Below are 24,666 nucleotides of genomic sequence, written 5' to 3'. Positions count from 1 at the left end.
AGTTTTAGGCATTGCCATGCAAAACGTTGAACTGTTGATAAAATGAGTTAAGAAAAGACCGGTTATTCTTGTTTCTACAACTCAACAGGACAGATCTGCAACATTACTATTAAACTTGACAGGTGTAAACGTTTATTAAGCTAAAAACTGCAATTAAAAGTGGCTGCTCCTCCGGCTATGGTGGAATCGTAGAAAATTGCACATTCATCGAAACCAATATTTAAATATAATAAATAGCATTTCCATAGAATTTACAGCAGTATTTTCGATCATTTTTTCCGGGTCATGGCATAATGTGACATGAATCCGCAGATTCGTCATTTTTTGGGGAGGAAACGGCAAGACGCGGTCCGGAGACATTAAAATTAAATAGTTATGTAAAGATCTAGAACAGAACTGGTTTCAAACAGTAAACGAATCATAATCAAAAACGGAATTACGTCTAATTTAATCTGGAAAGGAAAGAAGCAGGCCCTGCTTTTAGCCGAATGTGTGTAAACGTTAAACGCGCCTAATATGGCGTACAGCAATGGTTGCCCCTTTTGTTCGTCCGAGTTCCTGAATTATTCCCATCACAATGAAGCCCCCGGGATACTGTGTTGTTTTTTAAACATATTTTTTTAATGTATAAGATCCGTGCGGTCGATCCTGGGACCATTTTTGATTTATTGAAACTGATCCGCAGACGTTTATGGGGCATCTGTATGTGGGCTCGGTTTTCGCAGCACGCAGTCTTCATCGGAACGCGGAGTAGTGAGTATTTACATGCACATAAATGATCACATTCTACTCAGCATGATCCAATGCTTCTGATCTCTATGTGGATATAATAAGTTCCAGGCAGATCCACATATGGATCAGAATCAGAATATTTCAGAACGATTACTGCCTGAAATATGTACCTCTGAACCCTAGAACGCAAACTATATGAACGCATCCATCACTCGTCAGAGTAAATATACAGCCTTGCGTTTCCTTTGATCACTCAGGACGGTGAAATATATCTGTTTATATTGTATTACTTATTGAAAATACTATAGATATGTGAGATGTGGCGTTTGTGGAATAAATAAATGGTGCAAATCTACCCCTCACACTAGCAATAGTATTGACTAAGTCAAAGTGTTATTTTGTAGCTACGGTGTGTCTGGGTGTAAGGAAATTGTTATTGTAGCTCAACTCATACTTCAGAAGTAACCAATGTGTTATTTTGTATCCACATTTAAGGGATCGTTGTATCCTATATCGCCCTGATAGATACATTGTATCTCATGTGTTCCATACTAACATGCTAACGTTTAGCGCGTGAAGTGAACCAATGTAAACTGAATGGGACTATAATACGATATCGGAGTTTTAGCAACAACTCAAGTATCGATCAGGACGTGAACACCGTTAGCCAGCTATAACGCTTATAGATCAATCATCTTCAATTGAGAGATCAGTGTGGGGGTGTTGTTGTTGTTTGTTAGCTACTGTTAGCTTGTTAGCTAACTCTAAGATGGTATGTTTCTTGTTGTTTCCTGGAGAACATGCAGCATTCATTTAACCGCCAACGTCCGCCAGGTTCCACTGAGTGTATGTTTGTTGTTTGTTAATCCAGATATGGAATTATTTGAATTAGTCAGAAACGGTCGCAGAAAGTGGTCTTCATTAGCATGGGTTTTCTGAGGTGGTAAAAGCAACATATATTCAGCCTGTGTAGCTAATCGTTCTTCAACCTTAAATGAACAATACTGCTACTTAGTAGCAATAGTCGCAATGAATGAATGTATACCTGCTGCTATTGACTAAGAACGAGAACATTGATGATGGTTGCCATGGGAAAGGGCGATGAATTCGTGGTCACGTGATTCCAACAAGACAGGTGGTAGTAACTGCAGGCATAATGTGGATGGACTAAGGTTGCAAAACAAGTATAATGGTACAACCACAAATGAGAGGAGAAAACATTGAATACACAAGAAAAGCTGATTCTCTGCAACTGTTTGTTATTTCAGATGTAACCGTGAGAAGTTTCTGTCCCAGCAGTGGCCCTTGGCACAATGGGGCTGGACTTTGATGTAAAGACATTCTGTCACAATCTGCGAGCGACCAAGCCCCCTTATGAGTGCCCCGTCGAGACCTGCCGCAAGGTCTACAAGAGCTACAGTGGTATTGAGTACCACCTCCACCACTATGACCATGACAACCCCACTCCTGCACAGAGTATGCCCCAGAAGAAGAGGAAGGGCCGGCCCCCTCGCATGTCACTGGTGGGTTCAGGGGACGGGGATGGAGGCGGAGGTAAGGGAGGTGGCCCGGGTCAGGGGGGGAACACTCCTGGTAGTCCGAACCGGTCAGAGAACTCTCACTCACCGGGCAGAGAGACAATGACTTACGCCCAGGCCCAGCGCATGGTCGAGCTGGAGATCCAGGGACGCATCCACCGAATCAGCATCTTTGAGAACATTGACGTGGTGTCAGAGGAAGACAGCGACGCGGAGGACCCTCCATCCTCTGGCGCCGGTGGCGGAGGGGGAGGGGCGTGCAACGGAGGGGACAGCGGGGCGGGAGGCAGCGATGCTGGGGGCAACGGCAAAGACCGCCCGGATACCCCTGCTGCTAATGGCGGCAAAGCTACCCCAAAGTCTGGCAAGCACAAGAGCAAAGAGAAGAAGAAGGAGGGCTCGTCCCATCACCACAGCGCTCCGTCCGGACCGGCGGTCAAGCTTCCTGAGGCTGTGTTCAGGGAACTGGATCAGGAGAGACCTGATGCCCCTGAACGTCCCTTATCTTATTACAGGTCAGCATTGACAGTCATAGCTCCTTTTACTGGCCAGTAGTACTGTAATATACGTAGCAGCTATGTGGCAAGCGTTTTTAAGAAGCTGTTACAAGTGATGCTGGGCTGACACACATGCTGCAGTGACATACAGGATCTCACTGTAAGGGAGATAATGAAAAATGTCCAAACTTGCACAAACAGTAGACTGTACTGTATGAATAGATATTGGCTACACAAAAATAATTCATTCATTTATTTATATATTTGGTCACTCTACAAGTCTACAAACCACATGACCATGATCAATAAATGTAAACACACAGACTGTAAATGCTGCTACCAGGAGTATTTTTTATAACTTTAAAGAGGTCGTTTTGGTTATAGTGTACTTAATTGAGGTAGGGTCATGGCCTATAACAGAGCAAACTGTATTACAGTACCACTTAGGGCTAAATAATAGATACGAGATTCAAGGCATGGAGTCTGTCATTCAGTTAATCGCCCAGCTCTTTATGGCGTCTGTAGGTGAAAGTGCTTTGATGTGGGGCGGTAGTTAATTGAAAGTAATCAAACAATGTGATTTCATGTTTCGCAATTTTGTAACCATCGGAACTTGGCAATTAATTAATTTTATTTGGTCAGCTGTTGAACCTTTTCTCCTCACCATTACCAGAACCTATTACAACTCATCTCCCCATCCATCATGCACACAGGGGTACAAAATAATCATAGACATACCATTTGACCAAACATGGCCCAGAAAAGCACAATGAGCAACAAAGGCATTAAGAACTTTATTTTTTAAAGAAATTCTCATCATTAGTAATAATGAATAATCGTGATTACAGGTTTAAGCAAAACTAATCAGGATGATCATTTTAGCCATAATCGTGCAGCCCTTGATATGATATTCTGCATACTGTTTGGTTCCGGTGTCCCTTCCTTCTTGGTTCATCTGAAAAGCATTGTCAGCTGTCATACTCATCCTTGTTGCCTTTGACCCTCATGATAATTATTTTTAATCACCACCTTTGTCTCTCTCCACCCTTTATCACTGCACCTCAGGTACATCGACAAGTCAGTGGAGGAGCTAGATGAGGAGGTGGAGTATGACATAGACGAAGAGGACTACATCTGGCTCGACATCATGAATGACAAGCGCCGCAGTGACGGTGTGACACCCATCCCTCAGGAGGTCTTTGAGTACCTCATGGACCGGCTTGAAAAAGAGTCTTACTTTGAGAGCCACAATAAGGTGCTTGCCATACACTCACACTGAACTTGGATGACCGCTGAGTAGAAATGTCCTCTTCCAACATATATATAAGCCAGTGGTTTTCAAACTATTAGTGCCCAAAAGGCACACCAATGGGCAAGTTAAAATCTCAAGTCATGCCTGTATTCATAGTGAAAATAGCCAATCTAAAAGCTCACAACGTTTTGTGCAAGCTTGTAGATTGGCTTATTTCACTATTTTATTTCAGATAAAATGTATTTTGCCTAATAATGACATTCCCAACTCGGTTAAAATATCTTTTTTTTTTTTTTTTTTTCAAAAAGAAAAACATTTTTAAGAATCGCCTCAGGTCTTAATGGGTTAAAATATCTATCTGTCTGTTTATTTATCGATCAATCAATCGACCGATGTGATCTGACCTGATCTGACCTGATCTGACCTGATCTGACCTGATCTGTGGTTGTCACAAAATCCCAAGACACACCTCAGCTTATCTCAAGGCACACCAGTGCGCTTCGGTGGGCACACCATCTAATCTCCCCTTGTTTCTCTCCTCTCCTGCACTCTGCCAGGCGGACCCCAGCACGCTGATAGACGAGGATGCCGTCTGCTGCATCTGCAACGACGGCGAGTGTCAGAACAGCAACGTGATCCTGTTCTGTGACATGTGCAACTTGGCCGTCCACCAGGAGTGTTACGGCGTGCCCTACATCCCCGAGGGCCAGTGGCTCTGCCGCCGCTGCCTGCAGTCTCCCAGCAGAGCTGTGGACTGTGCCCTCTGCCCCAACAAAGGAGGAGCCTTCAAACAGACGGACGACGCCCGCTGGGCCCACGTGGTGTGTGCCCTGTGGATCCCTGAGGTGAGTGTGCAGCAACTCGATGCATAAAGCAGTGGTTCTCAAACCTTTTCATGTCAAGGACCCCCAAAATGACATGTATTTAGCCGCGGACCCCCATCTAAAAATATGTTGTTCCAGGGACCCCCAGAAGCAAAGATTTGAGTTACAAATGTTCTCTTTAAAAGATATATATTCAAAGATTTGCACAAATGTTCAAGATTTTTCAAAGATAGCAGATCTACAAGCTCATAAGCTTGTATATCTGCTATTTTTGAATAGCCAAAGTATAAAAGGTCATAATTATTCTGATGCTATATTTACACATTTTGCTGGGTACCCCCTGGAACTCCCCCAAGTACCCCTGGGGTCCCCGGACCCCACTTTGAGAACCAATGGCATAAAGTAAGCAAGCCTTGCAAGCTATGCGGCCCATAGGGCAGGAGCCTGTCTCCTGTTTCTGTAGTGTGAGGCAGCTTGATGTTCACGTACACCCCCTGGATGTGACGCTAGCATCTCGCAGGGACTTACCCCCAATCCAACCCTTGGTGCCAAGTGCCAAGCAGGGGGAGGCACTGGGTCCTATTTTTATAGTCACCAGAGGGAGCAACAACAATGATCTGGTACCACCCAAATTTGGAACCAACTTCTCATTCTACTACCATTAAAGGATGTTTAACACTGGTTTCTTTCACAATTGGCCTGAAACGTAGACCACAAGGGGACGGGGAGGTAAATGTAATGTTCCCATCTCTTTTGTACATATAGTGTTTGTATGTATTGATGACATGTATTATTGTTATGCTATTCAGCATGTTGATGAATTGAATACATAGGACCACAATGGAAACAAGTCCCCAGGACGAATTTGTGTTATCCTTTTAGCATTAATGTCTTACTGTACCACGTGCAGTAAGCCTTTGGTATGAGCTGGCCCGGTGAATCGAACCCCTGACCTCCCAGTGTCAGGGCAGACACTAACCACAAGGCCAGTGAGCTGGTTAACTCAATGCATACTCCATGGGTATTGGCAGGTAACACACTATACGATACGTTTCCCGATGCGATACATGTGACCAAAATGCCACGAGGTGAATACGTTAAAATCTTGCAGATATGCGCATTGAGAGTAACAGGGGCTTGCTTTAGTTTCACTGCAATTTTTCATGTCTTCAGTCTCCCTCTAAATTGCGGAGGGATTTACCAGTATGTAGGGTAGGTCTTAGAACAATACAAATCCAGACATTTTATTAACAACATGCTTCCTTAATCCTTATTCTGGGTCAAACACTTGAGATTTCAAGATTTTACTTTTCTTTAAAAAAAAAAAACACATTTTCAGTCAAAACATCGGTAATCTGTGGTCTAGGACTCTCAAAAATCTGAATCTGCACAGGACCTAAAATTCAGGCATCGTCAGGCTCTAATGGTTTAACTTATTGTACTGGACTGGATTGTTTCTTCTCCCTACGTCAGGTCTGTTTTGCCAACACCGTCTTCCTAGAACCCATCGACAGCATCGAACACATCCCTCCCGCACGCTGGAAGCTCACCTGTTACATCTGCAAGCAGCGGGGCTCGGGCGCCTGCATCCAGTGTCACAAGGCCAACTGTTACACCGCCTTCCACGTCACGTGCGCCCAGCAAGCGGGACTTTACATGAAGATGGAACCCGTCAGGGAGACCGGAGCCAACGGCACCTCGTTCAGCGTCCGCAAGACGGCCTACTGCGACATCCACACCCCGCCGGGCTCGGCTCGGCCTCTGGCAGGGGTGGGGGGGGGAAGCATGGGTTCCTCCCACAGCGACGGCGAGCTGGAGGAGGACGACGAGCCCAGCATCGGCCACGACGATGACTCTAAGGGGTGGAGCTCCGAGCGGGCCAAGAGAGCGAAGGCCAAATCCAGGCTGAAAATGAAGCGAGCCCGGAAGATCTTGGCTGAAAAGAGGGCTGCTGCTCCGGTTGTGTCTGTACCCTGCATACCTCCCCACAGGTACTCATACACTACATGCACTGTATGCACTTTATGCATAGGAACATGGCATTGATTCTATCGGCATGTACTGTAAACGGAAGCCTCTCATTCGATTGTGAGTGATAGGATTCAGGATTCAGCCCATGTAAAATGTACCTGGATGGCCCGTTTTACGTAGGCTGGTTGTTGTTCCAGAGCCTTCAGAGCAAGCCTAAGACACAGAGCGCAATGGGAAGTTTTAAAGCCAGATGTACATACAGTAGAGTATGCCCTCCTTACAGAAGAACGATAGGTTAAAAGTGTGTGTGTGTGTGTGTGTGTGTGTGTGTGTGTGTGTGTGTGTGTGTGTGTGTGTGTGTGTGTGTGTGTGTGTGTGTGTGTGTGTGTGTGTGTGTGTTAAATATAGTTTATTGTTTTATTTAGGGAGTGTAGAGAGACAGGAGCGTAGATAATAGGGGGTCTGGTGGGAATCAACTGGAGACGTCAACACACTAACCATTCACCATAACCATTCACTTAGCCCCTGGCAAAGTTTCCTCTTAACTCATTTTCTGCCAATAACGCATATATGCGTTCTTTAGAATCCATCACTTGCCTGGCAATAACGCATATATGTGTATGACCCAAAGACCAAGGAGATATGATTTTTCGAAGATCTAGACTCCTATCCACTTCCTTGTTAACTTAAAAATTCTGTATCTCGGCTCCTGAGTACTTTTTTAATTTCAATGAAAAATCTTTGGCAGAAAACTGCAAAAAATCTGAAATAATTCAGGCAGGTTAAGTGTTAATGTCTCTAGGGCAGTGGACAGTTTTAGTTTTGTCCTTTGTCGAGGAATTCTGGATCAATCAAAATGTTGAGGCAAACAGAGTCGGAGACGCTTTGTACTTCTAAGATAGAAGTTTATTTCTTGCATGAGCTCACGGGAGAAGTACATTAAACACAAAGCTCAGTGGTCAAGTAGTTCTCTGGAGAAAGCATCGGAGCATAGTTATAAACATAGATAAGAGGGGAGCTTGTGTCATAGAGCAGGGGTTTTCAGCTGACTGTGAACCAGGGACCACTGCCCTGACTAAGAATCAACCTGGGGACCACTGCTGTGTTGGGAGGGGATATGGGCTAAGATTAGTTTCTCAACCAATGGTCCAAGTTCATCAAATGTCGTGCTGTGGGAGAAAATGCTTGAAATTAAATAATGACTGTTAAGGGCTTGATTTCATTCATTGCATGATACTACGTGCAACAAATTATATCAAGCAGCACAAGCATTATTTAACTGAAATATACAAGTGGTCCAGAGCAAAACATTATAATAATGATGACTCATTCAGGCAATCTGGTACACTTCCCCTTCTTGAGATTCTAACTCCCTTTTCTGTGGAATTTATTTTTTCTTGACCTCCCAGTAACTGACAACATTGACGCATCATCATACTAGGTCATTTAGTGCACTATTCCGTGGGAGAGAATACATTTAAAAATCACTTTTCTGCATTATTAAATGCATGTTCAGGGACCACATGCAATACCTTCATGGACCACCAGTGGTCCATGGACCACCTGTTGAAAACCCCTGTCATAGAGCAAAGCTGTATTCAAAACAATAAATACCAGGCCTGCATGGCATGGCGTTATGATTCTATAATATTTAGATTGTAAGAACATCACATCATAAGGCCGAGGGTGAACAACAAACCCATGTCAGTTTGTCAAAGACAAACTTCTTACACAGCCTAGTACACGCACGTGATAATAAAGACAGTAAGGCTTTAAAGGGCGTGTAAGTGATATGTTTTTGTTCAAATAAGTGTAAAATCTCTTTATTATGATAGTAATTATTTGCTAGAGTGTTTGTTCAGCAGCGGGTCTCCCCGTCCCTCCAGCTCTTGAGTAAACAGAAATTACCTTTTCAGGTTGGGATACAAATTTTATCCAATCAGGAGAGAGAACTCATACAGGATAACCAAGTACAATTGGAAGTGATTAAACAAAAAGAACGAGCTGGCAAATTTGGAACTGGAGCACTATATATTGAAGCTAATACAAGGGAAATATGTCTGGTAAGAACCGCCTCTTTGTGGAGTTTTCTCTAATGATTTTGGTATGCTGACTGAAAGTTGTTTTTTTCTTTTTACTAAAGAGCTGCAGAGACAGGGATACCACTGTTACTGAACAGTCTGCTGCAGTGATTCCTATCCTATTCCTAGTATCCAATGATTCTTATTTTAATCAAAACCGATCACTTACTCCATCTTTAAAGCAGCACTATGTAGTTTGGGGTATCATTGGCCACTTTGGACACAAATAACATGGTAGCCAACATCTTTGACTTCATTACCCAAGAGTCTTTGCAAGCATGTCCGGCGAGGACGCGCTGTGATTGGCCAGTCTTCGCTTTGACTGGCATTTCTGCCTTGGCAAAAGCCAGGATGAAACTCTCCTCTATACATAGTAATACAGTCAACCCCCAGCAGGGACCCCCTGAGTCTATACATTTATGGAAGGATGATTGTTATTGCTTAAACAACTTTTTGTGGGACAACATAATATGCTATATAGTTGTTAAAAAAAGTTACATGCTGTTCCTTAACTAACAGTGTATGAAGACATTATTCCACACCATTCAGATCCTGTTCAAAGTGCCAATCTAAAAATGACAATCTTCTGTCATCTCCAGGCTGAGTAAAATCACCAGTAACTTGACGGTACCCAGGAAGAGTCAGTTCATGCAACGACTGCACAGTTACTGGACCCTAAAGAGGCAGAGCCGCAACGGAGTCCCTCTGTTGCGGCGGCTACAGACCCACCTGCAGTCACAACGTAACATCGACCAAATCCCACCACAGCAAACCACCCCACAGCCACCATCGGTAACGATGTCTCCCACCCCCTCCACGATGAACTGGTCAACAGAAGGAGCACGTTCAGTGAGAGACTCATTATGGCAAATTATACCACTGAGAGGCACAGGAGGTCATTCCTACCTGCGGCCATTAAGCTTTACCATGTTTAGAGGGCATTTGATCGAGGGGATTGATGTAGGCTTATATATGCTGCTAGAGTTATGTTAAAGGCTTACAGATGTGCAAATTGACATTTTGTTTTAATTGATTTTATCTTATGTTTTATTATTTATTACCTTGGATGTGATTTGCTGATGAGAGCGGCTGGGGTTCTTAATTTCCCTTCGGGATTAATAAAGTATTTCTATTCCATTCTATTCTAACGCGCCTAACTGTTTATAATAAACAGTTAATTGCTTTACAGATTAATTAAAGAATTATGGTCCTAATTCAGTGGGAGCGTTTATTGTGTGTGATTAATTCAAATTAATTTAAACTGCTGTTGTGTTATGAGTACATTCCACACAGAACCTGAATATAACGAGGCGATAAAGCCACGTAATTCTCTTTTTTCCAGCGCAAATAAAAGCATCAACCTGTATGTGTACGGTCCTTTAATCTGTAAAGCAATTTATTTTACTCTCCTCTACATGCCAATATACATCATGACGTATATATCTATGTGCGTGTGTCTCTACTGGTGCCTCAGAGGGACAGTGAGGAGAAGCAGCAGTGTGCCTTGAAGGAGCAGCTCAAGGCTTGGCAGCGACTGAGGCATGACCTGGAGAGAGCCAGGCTACTGGTGGAGCTCATCCGCAAGAGGGAGAAACTCAAGAGAGAGACGGTGAGACCCATGGAGTCAATACGAGTTAAACCCCTGCTCCTAACAGTGCCAGTTCCATGTTCAATGTTTCCCATAACCTTGTTTATCACTTACCCTGATTTAAGCCCGATTGCAGATTGATGACTGGATTCGGTCTCTGCGTTAATTATCCTTTAGCTTGAAAGGGCTCAGGATGCCAAATTGTTTGAGTACTGGTCGGCAATGAAAACACGCTTGATTTTCCCAAGCGTTGTGTCATAATGTGTGTGTCTGTCTGCTGTTTGTTCAGATCAAAGTGCAGCAGATGGCGCTAGAGATGCAGCTGACTCCCTTCCTGGTGCTGTTGAGGAGTACACTGGAGCAGTTACAGGAGAGAGACACCAGCAACTTTTTCACAGAGCCTGTTCCCCTGGCAGAGGTAAGGAACAAGTTTGTCAGCATTACACACTGCTTTTCACCTTTTACCATTGCTCCATACCTCTGCTACGTCCAGATGAAAGAATGGAGAAAGTCCTGTTGTCTCACCAACTAGACGGGTAGGCAACACAGAGAAAGGTGTGGGGAGGGTTAATTGGCATAACGACTAAATTGGGAGAAAAGGGGGCTAAAAGAATTGGCTTCTCTGAATTAAAAATAAAGATATAAAGAAATTGGTGCTTACATTTTTCTGACTTTCATTCATGTCTTTACAGCATAAAGAATACTTGCCTAGTGATGTGATTGTCAGAAATGATAAGCCTGTTTCCTGCTCAAAGCACTTTAACTATGTAAACAAATAACCCAACCAGAGGGGTTTGATCCATGAAGTGCTCCTTAGCAGTCTTGCAAGAGAAACTGTTGACTCGTGTTAAGTAAATAGGTTGAAGTGGCTTATTGTCTGTATCGGCAGGGCAACGAGGGAATCTATCCCCTTTACAAGGCACTAGACCCCTGGGAGATGGAATGCCGAGGTAGAACGCCACCGCACCACTGCACTTACTTAGTTACCCAAGCCGTGCTTCTGATACGCTGAGTTGGTGGTGCCCAGTATCAAACCCAGAACCTTTGCGATGCAATGCGAGAGTGCGGACTAGCCAACACCAACTCGGGACTCGCTGCCCTCCATACCTCCATACTGAATCGCTGCCCTCCATACCTCCAGAACCTTTAACCTTAATACATTTTAAGACAACATATAGCCTGTTGTAGCCTATATGTGCATTCATAAAATATGAAATAATTTATGAATACAAAAGTGTGCTCCTCGGAGCACAGGTCTCCGCGGGGTTGCCTACCCAGGGCCCGCAAACTTTGATCATAGCCACTTGGAATGGGATCTGAAAAAACTAAGTGAAATCTGGCACAAACAGTGCCTATTAGTTGCATCATGATCCAAAAAAGATACGGTTCAAGAGTTATAGGCCAAAACGTGAAGTGGGCTGTTGCAGCACCACCATGAGGAGATTTGTAAAATTTGGGATGTTCGTGCAAAGTTGCACGGCAATCGAATGCTGAGTTTATGATTTGAGGCATTTTGTTCAAAACGGGCCACTCCTGCAAACTTAATCTTATCCAATCAGGATGGAATATGAAAAATCTGACAGATCCATCTTGATCACATGACTATGGAGATAATGTATACCAATTTGCGTGATGTTTGGACAAAATCTGTATGAGTAATATCAATTATTTGTTTTGCAAAAATCTGCCTCGTGGTGGCGCTATAACAGGCCGATGTAAAAGATTTGGGGCAGAGGTTCTGCTCTGGCCTCCAGGGTGTGTGTGCGTGCACAGTCTCACGCCGATCGGTCCAACGGTGCCGGAGATTCGCTGTACACAGATGGACGGACAGACACACGGACAGGGGCAAAAACATAGTCTCGGCCACGCCTTCGACCTGGCGGAGACAAAAATATCTGCAGTCAATAAATGGCACTTACTAAGTTGATGCACATATGCAGTCTGGCTTAGTTACATAGATGTATACTCTGGGCACAGTTTTTGCATGTTAGAACATTTGATGCACGTGTACATTGACCTGGTTAGCTAGCAAGAGGGGTCAAATTAGGCTCTCGGTTCAAGGCAATGTGCCAAAAGCGACTGAGACAAAGTGAGATGTCCTATATGCACTGGTGGGGTTGCCCATGCACCAGCTGAGCTAACTGTAGGTACCTATTTTTCTATTTTCACCTGTTTTTGTTTGCGATGTTCTGTTTCATGCCATTTATTTTTGAAATACATGACATCGTGGAATAGCCAGCCTTCATTCAGAAGTGGTCTCTCATTTAAGTAGGATACAAATATTTGTACTTTCAATGGCCTATGATTTGCCTTTACATGACTTTACATTAAAGGATTTTATTAACAATTGGTATGAGCATGCATGACATACAGTAAGTAGGCTACCCCTCTTTGATATCAACCTTTTTTTATTGTCATAATTAAGACACTCAGGTTTTGTGAACATTTAAATCTTACCTTCTAGTTTTCTTAATATCAAATTGTTTTGAAATGAAAACCTTGGGTCGTGCTCATTAATAGCCCAGTGCTGCTGAGCTGTTGTTTGTCTTTTTATTTGCATATTCAATATAAAAAAAAGAATCCTCTCTGCTCCAGGACTATTCTCTGGGTTAGTCTTACACAAAGTTATCCAGAAACGCAGAAGAGAGTCCATATGTAATGGGAAATACTATCTCGCTTTGTAATGCAATCATTTATGAGGTATCCTCTCTCTGTTTCTGTGCCTTCCCCTGTCCTTGTGCCAGGTGCCAGACTACCTGGACCATATCGACACCCCCATGGACTTCCAGACCATGTGGAATCTGCTGGAGTCTCATCGCTACCTCACCTTCGAGGCCTTCGAGGGCGACTTTGGCCTCATCGTCAACAATTGCCTCAAGTACAACGCCAAGGACACAGTGTTTTACCGGGCCGCCCTGCGCCTCCGAGAGATGGGAGGCGTGGTCATCAAGACGGCCCGCCGGCAGGCCGAGCGCATAGGCTTCAACTACGAGACGGGCATGCACCTCCACCGGGAGCCCAGCCCAGACAGCCAGCACGACCGAGAGAGGGACCGAGAGAGGGAGAGGGAGAGGGAGAGGGAGCGCGAGAGGGAACGGGAGAGAGAGCGGGAGAGAGAGCGAGAAAGAGAACGAGAAAGAGAGAGGGACAGAGACAGAGACCGGCCTCTATCTTCCAATGAGGACGGTCAGTGTTCCATGCTTCTGTCTCGTCCACCCCTCAGCTGACAGTTTTTTTTTTAAACACATCACTATTATTTGCTTACCCCATCTCTGTGACATTCATTTTACGTGTGTACCATTCGGCAAAAAAAGGCTCACAACGCTTCGCATAGTGATGTGTTGTGAGCTTGTAGATCGGCTATTTTCAGCAAAGAAATTTGGTGTAACTGACATCTAGCTGTGTGTGATAGCAGAAAATAATACTTGACAATAATAATAGGCATCTCCACAAATAAGTAATATGTTGAACTGCCGATGTTTCAAATCACAATTTAAAAAATCCCCCGAAGTTGAAAATCTAAAGTAGGTGAACATCCTTGAATGTTTCATAGTGACTCACTTTAGTGCAACTCTGCGCTATCTCTTGTTCCCCTCCCTCCCCTATCCACTGCTGCCCACAACAGCCATTTAATTGCAATTTTACAGTATGGCTCTGCAGGAAATTAGCTGTCTATAGTAGGGTGTGTGTCCAGAGCTAATCTCGTAAACCTTTCAGTGCTAAAATGTGTATCCATTCTGCCAGTTTTTCAGATATCTAAGTAAATAATTTTATTATGATATATAAGTCAATATATAGTTTGGATCGGGCTAAAAAAAATCCAACATTTTATGTCAAACGTCATAGATAACGTCATAGACGACTGACATCACAGACACACCGTTCCCATGAGGATCCCGAGATCAACATGATTCGAAACCAGTTTCATCACCCTTTTTAAAGGAGCATTTCACCCCTGGAAGAACTTACAGTCACTCAATGTTAATAATATTTGTAGTAGATAACAGTAGCAAAATTTGAAATTCGCACCCTATGGCCAGAAAAATATAGAAGTCTGTGTGTTTGACTGGGGTTTGACTGGACTGCTGCATTACTACAATGACCATAATGCTTTGGGGCACTGCCCTTCCTTGTGGGGAGGGGAGGCTGCGTGGGCGTGTGGTCTACATTATAGTCAGGAAATAAGGTGAGATAAAGAGACTATGAGTCAAATGACTCATAGTCTCTGAGGATATGGATACAAATCTAAAAATACAGATAAAACACAAAAAACACACCAGGATCATGTTTATGACTCCTAGACCTAGATAAAAATAGGGGCTTGATGCAAAATCGGTGAAATGTCCCTTTAACACTCTCTCTGCCTGTCGTAGACCTACTATTGCCAGAGAACCGGCGGCGGCTGCCGTTGGAGGAGCAGCTGAGGTACCTGCAGGCGCGCTTTGATGAGGTCAGCTCGGGGAAGCACAGCATCGGTCAGTCCCGCCGGCTCAAAGCCCTGAGGAAGGAGATGACGGTAATCAAAAGGAAGCTGGCTCACCAGCGGGAGGGAGGTGGCGGTTTGGGGGGCAGGGACTCTGTGGGAGGAGGGGAGCGTGGTTCGGCCCTCCCCCATCACCCCTCCTCTACCGGACGCCATGATGAGGGAGGAGAGAGCAGCAGCCAGGAGATCGGGGGCAAAGGTCAGTCTTGGCTTGGGGCATTTCTGAGGAATTTGTTATATTTGATAGTGATACATGGCACTAACCACTGACTTATACTTTGTCGTACAAGCTCAAGCATCTCGAGCTTGTAGACCAGTGTGAACTTTGCAACCCATAAAATAATAATGATAATAATACATTTTATTTATAACGCACTTTACATTCTCACGAATCTCAGAGTGCTACAGATTAAAAGCAAGGCATAAAAACATCATAGGCAACAAAACAAGTACAAGAGACCCAACTAGGCTAAACTAAAGGGCCAAACAAACAGAAGTCCACGAAAATTAGAAAAATGCTTTTTTTAAAAGGTAGGTTTTAGTCCATTTTTAAAAGCATCAGTGGACTGTGGTGCTCTCAGGTGGTCAGGGAGGGCATTCCACAGACATGGGGCTGTGTAACAGAAGGCCCGGTCGCCCATGGTGCGGAGGTTGGAGTCAGGGACAACGAGAAGGTTGGTGTTGTTGGAGCGGAGGCTTCGGGTGGCGGGTTTTGGGGTGAGGAGTTCTTTGAGGTAGGGGGGGGGGGGGCGTTTCCGTAAATGCAGCGGAAGATGGGTGTGATATGATCATATTTTCTCATCAGGACCCTAGTAGCGCTGTTTTGAATGTATTGGAGCATTTGGAGGCTCTTGCTAGGGACCCCGATGAGTAGTGCATTGCAGTAATCCAGCCTGGAGGAAATAAAGGCGTGGACAAGTTAAATACAGGTCTGTGACCCAAAATGGACCTTATAACACTGTTCTTGGGTATTTCAGCAGAAGTCTTTTAGGGAAGGAACTGTTTTGTAACCTCCAAATGAAAGACATCTGTCAGCACTGTGCCAAGAGATTGATGTAAATTATAGATGACTTATTCATATTCACATTGATTTTCCCATATTTTTTGTCAATGTGGCTGTGTGAATTAGGTATTAAATTGCATCTCCCTTTAATTTCTTCTCCCCATGATTTGGTTAGATTTTTGTCCAGAAAAGCCAAAAACTAGTGCATTGCATTTGAGGTGAATGAACAAGGAAAGGCAAAGAATACCAGCAAGTCATCTGTGGACCCTCAAAGTATATATGTCTATCTAAATAATACATACATAGTATATGTGAACAAGTAACCAACATACATCTGCATAGTACAATTAGCCTCTATTGAAATAGGCAACAAGTAGCAATACAAGGAAGGAAATAAAGGAGTGCTAGAGCGTGAGGTGGATCCATTATCAAACAAACGCAGCTGCAGCCATCAGTTTTACCAAAACGCTTGTCAATTTAAATTCTTGAGTAAAGAATCACTTTAAGTTGGCTTTAAAAAATATATATTTAAGAATTCTAATAATTCAGAGCACGTGCCACTTTTTCTTCTGAGAATCATTATTTAACATACAGCACTGTTCCTTTACAGCACATGAGCACTTTGACAGTTTTTTGGTAAAATTCTGCCTGATTTGGTTCACAATTTAACGTGTTATGATCTTGTAGATCAAATTTTTGTTGAACGATACCAATGTGCAACTAAGTACTTAGTTGTTACTTAGGCTTGTCTTTTTTTCTTTTCTTGAGCACAATGTAAAAAATGTGATAGCAGGTTATTTAGACAGATGCTAGGTTCATTGTTTACCAGGTATCCTATAGTTTCAATGTATAGATTATTATTTTGCTATTAATTGTTTAGACTGATGCTAGGTTCTTGGTTTACTTGTGCTCCTAGTTTACTGAGGTACTAACTACACTGTCTCTCTGCATTTTAAGTACATGTATGTGTTTACATCTGGTTAGCTCTGGTTAAGAGCGTCTGCTAAATGCCTAAATGGTAAAATTGTGAAGTATAATTCAGGTTCTCGACTATACCCACCTCTCCAGACACCACTACACCACTTGTATCTGTTTATGTTAGGAAACCTATGATGTTACTGTGATGCTCTTACAATGTCGCTCCACCATCTCTCACTACAGATCTGAGCACGTCGTCTTCGGCGTTGGCACCGGAGGTGGGGCGTCGGACCTCTGTCCTCTTCTCCAAGAAAAACCCTAAAACGGCTGGACCACCCAAGCGGCCTGGGCGCCCCCCCAAGAACCGGGACCTGGCCCACGTGGGGACGGGCGTGAGTCCCAGTCCCATAGGCCCCCCACAGCTGCCCCTGTTGTCCCCTCCCAGGCAGAGGAAGAGGCCTCGCAGCCCCCACAGCACCTCCAGCTCTGAGAGCGACAGTGACAACGACGACCTCCTACTGGGTACAGAAGACCACATCACCTTAATAATAATAATAATAATTCAGGTTTCACCCAGCTGATTGCTGCCCAAGTGGTCAGACTTGAGCACAGGGGGGGGGGAGCAGTTAGAGGTTAAGTGTCAGGGACACCTTGCCGGGGCCGATATTTGAACCTGGGACCTTCTGTTTCCCAGGCGACCTCTCTCTGCACATTCAGCTATGGCTATTGTATGTAATAATGCTTTTATACAACGGTTGTTGTATGAACTAATTATCAAGTAATGGGTGACAAACCATAGAGTTATAGCATATCTAGTTTTTACTCTTCCGGGATTGGCTCCAACGTTGGAGCCATACCTTGCAATACCAGATCTGGCCACCAGGCTTCTATGGCTTCAATAATCCTCTGCGGTCCTGGGGACTTGGTGACAACAGTTTGTGTCTTTTCTATCTGTCCTGTCACAGTTTTGCCCAGTAACGGTTTTGATGGAGGGAGCCAGCCGGTAACAGAGAGCTTCCGCGTGTACAGAAACGAGCGGAGTCTCCCTCGCTCCAGCTCCGACTCCGAGTCCACGACCAGCAGCAGTAGCAGCGCAGCCTCGGACAGGACCAGGTATACAGATATACCAAATACGTTGTGCTCAACAGTTCATTGACACGTTTTCTTTCTCATTGCTGCTTGCCTAACCTCACCCCTCACTCTGTCTCTCTCTTTCTCTCTCTTTCGTTCGCTCTCCTCAGCACTACTCCATCCAAGCAGGGCCGAGGCAAGGCTTCCTTTTCTCGCTCTGCCTTCCAGGAGGACAGCAGTGAGGAGACGTCGGGCACCGAAAACGACTCCTACTCTGTCGGAGGCTCCCGCAGCGTTTCGCACTGTAAGAACACTCTCAGATGCGCGCACACACACACACACACACACACACACACACACACACACACACACACACACATACTCCAACAATTCATCTATTTACACCATCGTCGTGTCCTTCCTCTTGGGGTGATGAACACTTATGTCTGGCATCATCTTGTTGAGGCGATATATTGTGTAATGCTGACATGACTGTGTTCCTGTGGCTGTGCTGATGTCAGTGGTGCGTGGCCGGTCCAGGTCCGGATGCTGGATGACCTCTGATGATTACTCATCTCTGGATGCCCTGGACCTGGTGTGGGCCAAGTGCAGAGGCTACCCCTCCTATCCTGCTCTGGTGAGACACTCACACAGCACACTGGTGCCTGATCAATGGAGCATTCAAAGCAATTACTCCACAACTAAAAATATATGTGGAGCATTGCTACCCCAGATCAACCCCCTCCCATCGCAGCTAGGGGAATATCAATTCACACGCTGCCCCCCACCCTCCCCTGTCATATTAGCAGTCCTGCGGCCCGTCTTCATTTGCACATATTTAGCCTGGGACGGATGCATTTGAAATGGCTCAAATACGGATGAGGCAAATGACGTGCAGATGTTCTGCCCTTTTCTGTACTATGATGCCACGTAGTGCAGGTGGAATGAAGAGAGAGTAGCCACAAGTGAACAGAATAGAACAGCCCCAGCATGTTTGAGTGCGCATGAATGTGCGCACGTGTGTTACAGTAGGTTGCTCATTCCATTTGGGTTGGTGCAGTTCAAAGCATTATGAATGCAATAAGATGCAATAGTCAACACATAATCAAAGCCACGTTAAGAAATAATTACCCTTTGTCCCTGGACCACAACAGTGGCTGACCAGACCCAGGACATACGTAGTTCTGAAGGTAGTGCAGATCTATGTCCGTCCGCACTGCCAGCGACGCGAGCGGGTCATTAAAAGACTTTGTCTTGATGTACCGTGAGTGACAGCGCGTTGTGCAGCAATGTCGTCCACCCCTCAAATATTTGCTTGCTGTTTCTCTATTTGAGCGAGGTTTTGAGGCCTTGTTCCTCCCCCAGAATATGTTTATTGGTCAAGATCTGCATGTTGCTTTGCTCTCGTTCCTGGAATACAGCTGTTTTGATTGTCAGAAGTTGTACTAAGAGTGAAGGAAATTGGATGTTCAATTAGCATAGTGGATAGACAACACAGTAGCTTCTCTAGCTCACATTGCTCCCAACACACTTCATAATTATATTTCAGGATTGTTCACGGTATAGTGAGACACTCGATGCTTCATACAGTATGTATAGCCTACGTCATCAAACGGTACAGTGGGACCCTCATTACTTCATATTTAGAGTCATGTCCAGGGGGTGTGCTTGTACATCATGCTGCCTCACGCTAAGGTAACAGGAGATAGATGGCTAATAGCCACGCCCTGAGGAAGACATGTTGTCGAAACTGGTCGGCGTCTTTGGCATTTTTTTGTTTTTGATATGTAAAGCTTGTCGTCTAATTAAAGGCTTTTTAAAGTGAGTCCTTGCTCAAGTGTTCTTGAAGTTTACCCTTTTGTTGGGACCTGTCTTCATCAACAGGAGATAGGCTCCTGACCTATGGCCACATGGTCAGGACACATCCGTTGGTTCCGAAGGCTACTTACTTATTATATTGTCACTGTCGTACTGTACCTTGTAATGTACAGTATCTCCAAAAATAAGTTATTATTTAGTAACAAGCTCTTGTTAATACTTTTCATTCGTTAAATATTTCATAAAACCCACAGACAAACTTAACCACTTTAAACCTGGCGCCCCTGTTTTGGGCACGTAGGCAAACATATACAATATTAAAATAAAAAAAAGTTCTGCAAGCTCACAATACGTTGCATTGCAACACGTTGGGAGCTTGAAGACCGGCTATTGTTGTACTTTTGCACGACACTGTCTCACAACAAAATATGCACATTATATAATATGACTTGTCATCAGGCAATATCTTGTATCTTTTTCCAGATAAATAAGTCGTTGTAAGACAAGTGCCCTTACAATGCTGCCCTCCTTACCCTTGTAGATCATTGACCCCAAGATGCCCAGGGAGGGGGTGTTCCACCGGGGTGTGCCTATCCCGGTGCCCCCGTTGGATGTGCTGAAGTTGGGGGAGCAGATGACTCAGGAGGCCAGGGAGCACCTCTTTCTGGTCCTGTTCTTCGATAACAAGAGAACCTGGTCAGTGTGTGTCTTTGTTTTTCTTTTCTCCCATGCATGGCACTCATTCTTTGCTCATCACTCTGCTCTGAATGTTTATTTTGCCGTCCTCTGTCTCTATCTCTGTTTCACCCTTATGGAAAAATCAAAGTGAAATACCCCTTTTAAACGGGTAGCAGCGCACATTATTAGGAATAAAGTACCAGAACTAAAGCTGAACTCTTTCTTGTGAACTGGAAATGGTAGTGTCTCACTTTTCACACGCCTTTTTACCACTGCTTTACCACTGCTGTGTGTCAACCTGCAAACCCATTGATTGTGCTGCCGATAAACCTTTGTTCTAACGCACTTCCTCAAACTTGAGGCCTCAGTGTCTTGCTCTATCTACACCATCACTGCATGGAAGTGCTTAGCATGCGGCATATGCTCGTAATGTAGCGTGATACAATCAAAAGATCCTGTGTTATCTGCTGAAGTGCACGAAGGCAGAAAACTTTTATTGCACTTTAGCAGAAATAGACCAGCCGTGGTTTGAGAGGATAGAGGTGGGGGAAAAACGTGCTGCATTTCAGATCACGGTTGTGCACAACATAATTCCACCAACATGTCCTAGTGATGTGCGCGTGCGTGCATATGTGTGTCAAGATTATTATAGTTTTGAATTGTAGTTTTAAAATAGCCGACCTACAAGCCCACAATGCATCCATTGTGTTGTGGGCTTGTAGATCGTCTATTTTCACAATTTTATTATTATTATTTTTTTTGTTCAAGTTTTTATTTTATTTTATATTTTTACATACAGGTCAGTAATAAATGGCATACAAAAACAATGAATGTATGTTACCCCTCCCACCCCCCAAAGTTCACACTCCGAAAGAGCCACAACCCTGGTATCCTATTGTACCATTAACGCAAAGGACAATATAAACAAGTCAAAAAAATAAATACAAAAAATACAAAAAAAAAAAAAGTATACACAGTAGGATATATATATATGATTAAAGAAGGATTTAAATTGAATTAAAAAGTAATAATAATAATAATAATAATACTCACAATTTTATTTTAAAGATCTTTGGTAATGTTTGAAAATATTAGTCTTATGTATGAAATATTGACAAAGACTAAAACTAAGGACATTTTCTCTATGATTAGATTTGTTTTCAGTTAGTTTTACGTACACAATACAATTTCAGTTAGTTACTGTTTTTTTTTCTTCTAAAGCCTTGTTGTGCGTGTATGTGTGTGTGTGTGTGTGTGCGTGCGCAGGCAGTGGCTGCCGCGCTCCAAGCTGGTGCCTCTGGGCATGGACCAGGAGCTGGACAAAGAGAAGATGCTGGAGGGACGGAAATCCAACATCCGGAAGTCAGTGCAGGTGGCGTACCACCGAGCCATGCAGCACCGCAACAAGGTCCAGGGAGACCCCAGCAGTGATACCAGTGATAGTGACTGAACAAGCGCCCACAGAAATGCATGCCTTTATAGGTATTGCAGTGGTGTGTGTGGGGAAACTCAGCCTTTAGCCAGATTCATACTTCGTCGTACAACAGAATCGTGCCTCGAAAATAGCCAATCTGCAAGTTCACAATGCCTCACGGATGCAACGCATTGTGAGCTTTGTAGATCGGCTATTGTCGGTGCACGACTTGTCGTACGACGCAGTATGAATCAGCCATTACACCCCAGAACACAGGAAGTAGTGCCACTAGCACCCCAGTGGAAAGCACATCCCGTACACAGTAAAGTCCTGAGTGCTAATTTAACTCTGAGAGTGTACGAATGGACCCGAAAGGGCGTTATTTACACTTTTACAGTGTACATACCTCCCCACCCTACCCCACGAGACAACACACAAACACACAAACCTTGCAACATGAAGCCGTATTTAATCTGTTAATCTGACATGTAAAATATTGTATTTAAGAGAATTGAAGAAAAAGGGTATTAATAATGATATTGGAAAAAAATGATACTATGCCCAGAATCATGAGTCATGATTTAAAATATTGCTTGTAAGTGATTTGATATGAGTGTTTATGAATAGAAGATGATGGTGTGCAGACAAGAGAAGCATACTTCCTTCCACCACTATGATGCATACATGCAATCTGTCTCTCCTCAGCACTCGTACACGCACTTGCGCACACACACACCACACACACACACATTCGGGGAAATGCCTATACTGTACATTCAAATGGACACATGGGTGTGGTTCCACATGCCGTCATGTCGTCGCCTCATCGGCCTTTTTAATCCCTTGACATTGCTGAATCATGTGTAGTCTGGTCACTTGTCACGACAGGACGACAGGCTCGGACTGGACACATCCGTAAGCGAACCAGCATTCTGTTGTAATTCCACCCCCTTCGAGGACCATCCCTCACTCACCACTCCCCTTCTTCTCTCAGTTAAAGCCTATACTTGGTCGTACAATGGTGTCGTGGGGCGAAAATAGTCGATCTACAAGCTCACAACACGTCATGATGCGACGTGTTGCATGGCACGTTTTTTTCTCTTGAAAATCTCTCATGTTCGGCGAGCGACGCAGCCATATGACAAGTATACAAAAATAGGCTTTAACGTTGTGCAGTCCTCTTGTCTTCCCTATACTGTGTGTTTTTATCCCGTCTCCTGTTTTTAAGGTCTTGTTTGTGTCTGCCTGTGCCACGCAGGCTACTGGTGAATGAATAATGAGGACTTGTTGAAATATTGACATGAGCAACACACAATAGTCTCACTGTCTGTTCTAGTCTCAGGCCGATGGCTTTAGAACTTTTATATACAGATTACAAAAGATAGAAGTTTAATAATAAAAAAAAAAAGAATTGAGTTTTGTACACTTCATGGTCCCGGTGTTTTTCCTCTTTCTTTCACTTAATTTTCTGGTGTGTACTTGTGTACTTTGAAAATATTTACACTTGAATATAGTAGTACATGCCTCAACCCTTGTTCCTTATTGCTTACCCTACAAGCGAGGAGTGTACGTTCTTAACGCTCCCAACTTCTAAGGAAGGGGGTGAGTCATCGAGTGTACTAAGATAATTACATACAACATCTTCAACAACATGATGGCTCATGGTGAGCCAAAACCAAGGTTGTGCAATGGAAACTCCAGTAATATAAGGGGTCCCTAACCAGTTAGATACTATATTGTTGTAGTCTAAACACGGATAAACTCAAGTGTGCCGTCGGGCTTACATTCACAGGGACATAATGTATATATGTATTAAAATTGCCTTGTGGGTGGACGTTGGGTCTACTAACTTCACAAACGTAACATGCCCATATATGGAGATTTTCAGGCCGCTTCGCAGCCTTAAGACCTCTGTCACAATCAAACGTAAAATGCCTATATACAGATGGAGACTATTCTGTCACACGTATATAAGCCATGCTGGTGTCGCTCATGATGTAACGCTCTGACATCGCTCTGTGAACTCACAGAGGTCACCATATGAAGACTATTTTGGCGTGCGGAGTGATGCACCAAGTGGAAAGTCAGTCGGATCAGCGTATCTCCTAAAAAGATTGATAAACCCGCAAATAACCATATTATGGAGTACCCAGATGTCATCGATATGACGTGACTTGACGTCATAGACTGGTCTGGACTCCATATTTGGGTTGCATACCTCACACGAAACTCCATATATGGGCATAAAGGGGACATAGACGGATACAGAAGTCACCGTATATGGGCATAAATGGGACACAGTCAAACAGATGCCGGGTACAGCGGGTAAACTGACAACGGGTAATGCATAATCAAGTGTGGAAAGCATTTCCAACTTGCATCTACTGTATGTGTGCCAGTGTCCGTGGCATTGTGTAACACTTCAGGCTGCCTCTGACCTCAGACAGTTTTGGGAAGTGTGTGTGCGGGGGGGGGCACACTGGCTTCCCCTGACAGTTGGCGAAAAGTAGGTCCATACAGGCTAGTTTTGTCTTGCTTGGGGGAGTGTACTTACAGCAAGTGTCCTGTGTATATGCCTCCATGTGTAACAAACAGTATTGAATGTGTTGGGTTATAAAGAGGGTGTGGCCTGTTGGTTTAGGATTACTATTGTATTTTGCCTAGAAGAGTGTGTGAAAAGGAGCAGGATGATAGCTACGGTGTCTAAACATAACTGCATTGCACTGGTTCTGCAGGTTTCCTGAGCTATGCAGTAATCTACCATGCACTCACTTTACACTGGTTCAGCAGCCAATTCT

The 24,666-nt window shown here is 44.0% G+C and overlaps 1 protein-coding gene across 1 annotated transcript; it reads left to right on the top strand.

Annotated features, from left to right (window-relative positions):
• Positions 1-341: 341 nt before the first annotated feature.
• Positions 342-23,283, top strand: brpf1 (bromodomain and PHD finger containing, 1). Its single transcript, XM_084069679.1, has 16 exons — positions 342-753; positions 2,001-2,785; positions 3,833-4,022; positions 4,577-4,864; positions 6,317-6,834; positions 9,495-9,744; positions 10,370-10,504; positions 10,773-10,901; positions 13,228-13,669; positions 14,857-15,165; positions 17,131-17,409; positions 17,853-18,000; positions 18,129-18,262; positions 18,480-18,595; positions 20,318-20,472; positions 21,721-23,283. Exons 2-16 carry the CDS (start codon positions 2,046-2,048, stop codon positions 21,902-21,904), a joined length of 4,017 nt encoding a protein of 1,338 aa, XP_083925805.1. The 5' UTR covers positions 342-753; positions 2,001-2,045; the 3' UTR covers positions 21,905-23,283.
• The last annotated feature ends 1,383 nt before the right edge of the window (positions 23,284-24,666 follow it).

This window comes from Gymnoscopelus microlampas, assembly GCF_963454915.1.
Source record: "Gymnoscopelus microlampas genome assembly, chromosome: 10".
In the NCBI taxonomy this organism is placed as follows: Eukaryota; Metazoa; Chordata; class Actinopteri; order Myctophiformes; family Myctophidae; genus Gymnoscopelus; species Gymnoscopelus microlampas.
The sequence above is the reverse complement of the archived record's forward strand: the minus strand, read 5'-3'. Positions and strand labels throughout refer to the sequence as shown.

Bases quoted from the DNA above. Each gene is read 5' to 3' on its own strand.
- brpf1 (XM_084069679.1), top strand. From the start codon at position 2,046: ATGGGGCTGGACTTTGATGTAAAGACATTCTGTCACAATCTGCGAGCG. The intron at 17,410-17,852 runs GTACAGAAGACC...GTCCTGTCACAG, and splicing joins CAACGACGACCTCCTACTGG to TTTTGCCCAGTAACGGTTTT. The intron at 18,001-18,128 runs GTATACAGATAT...CGCTCTCCTCAG, and splicing joins GCAGCCTCGGACAGGACCAG to CACTACTCCATCCAAGCAGG.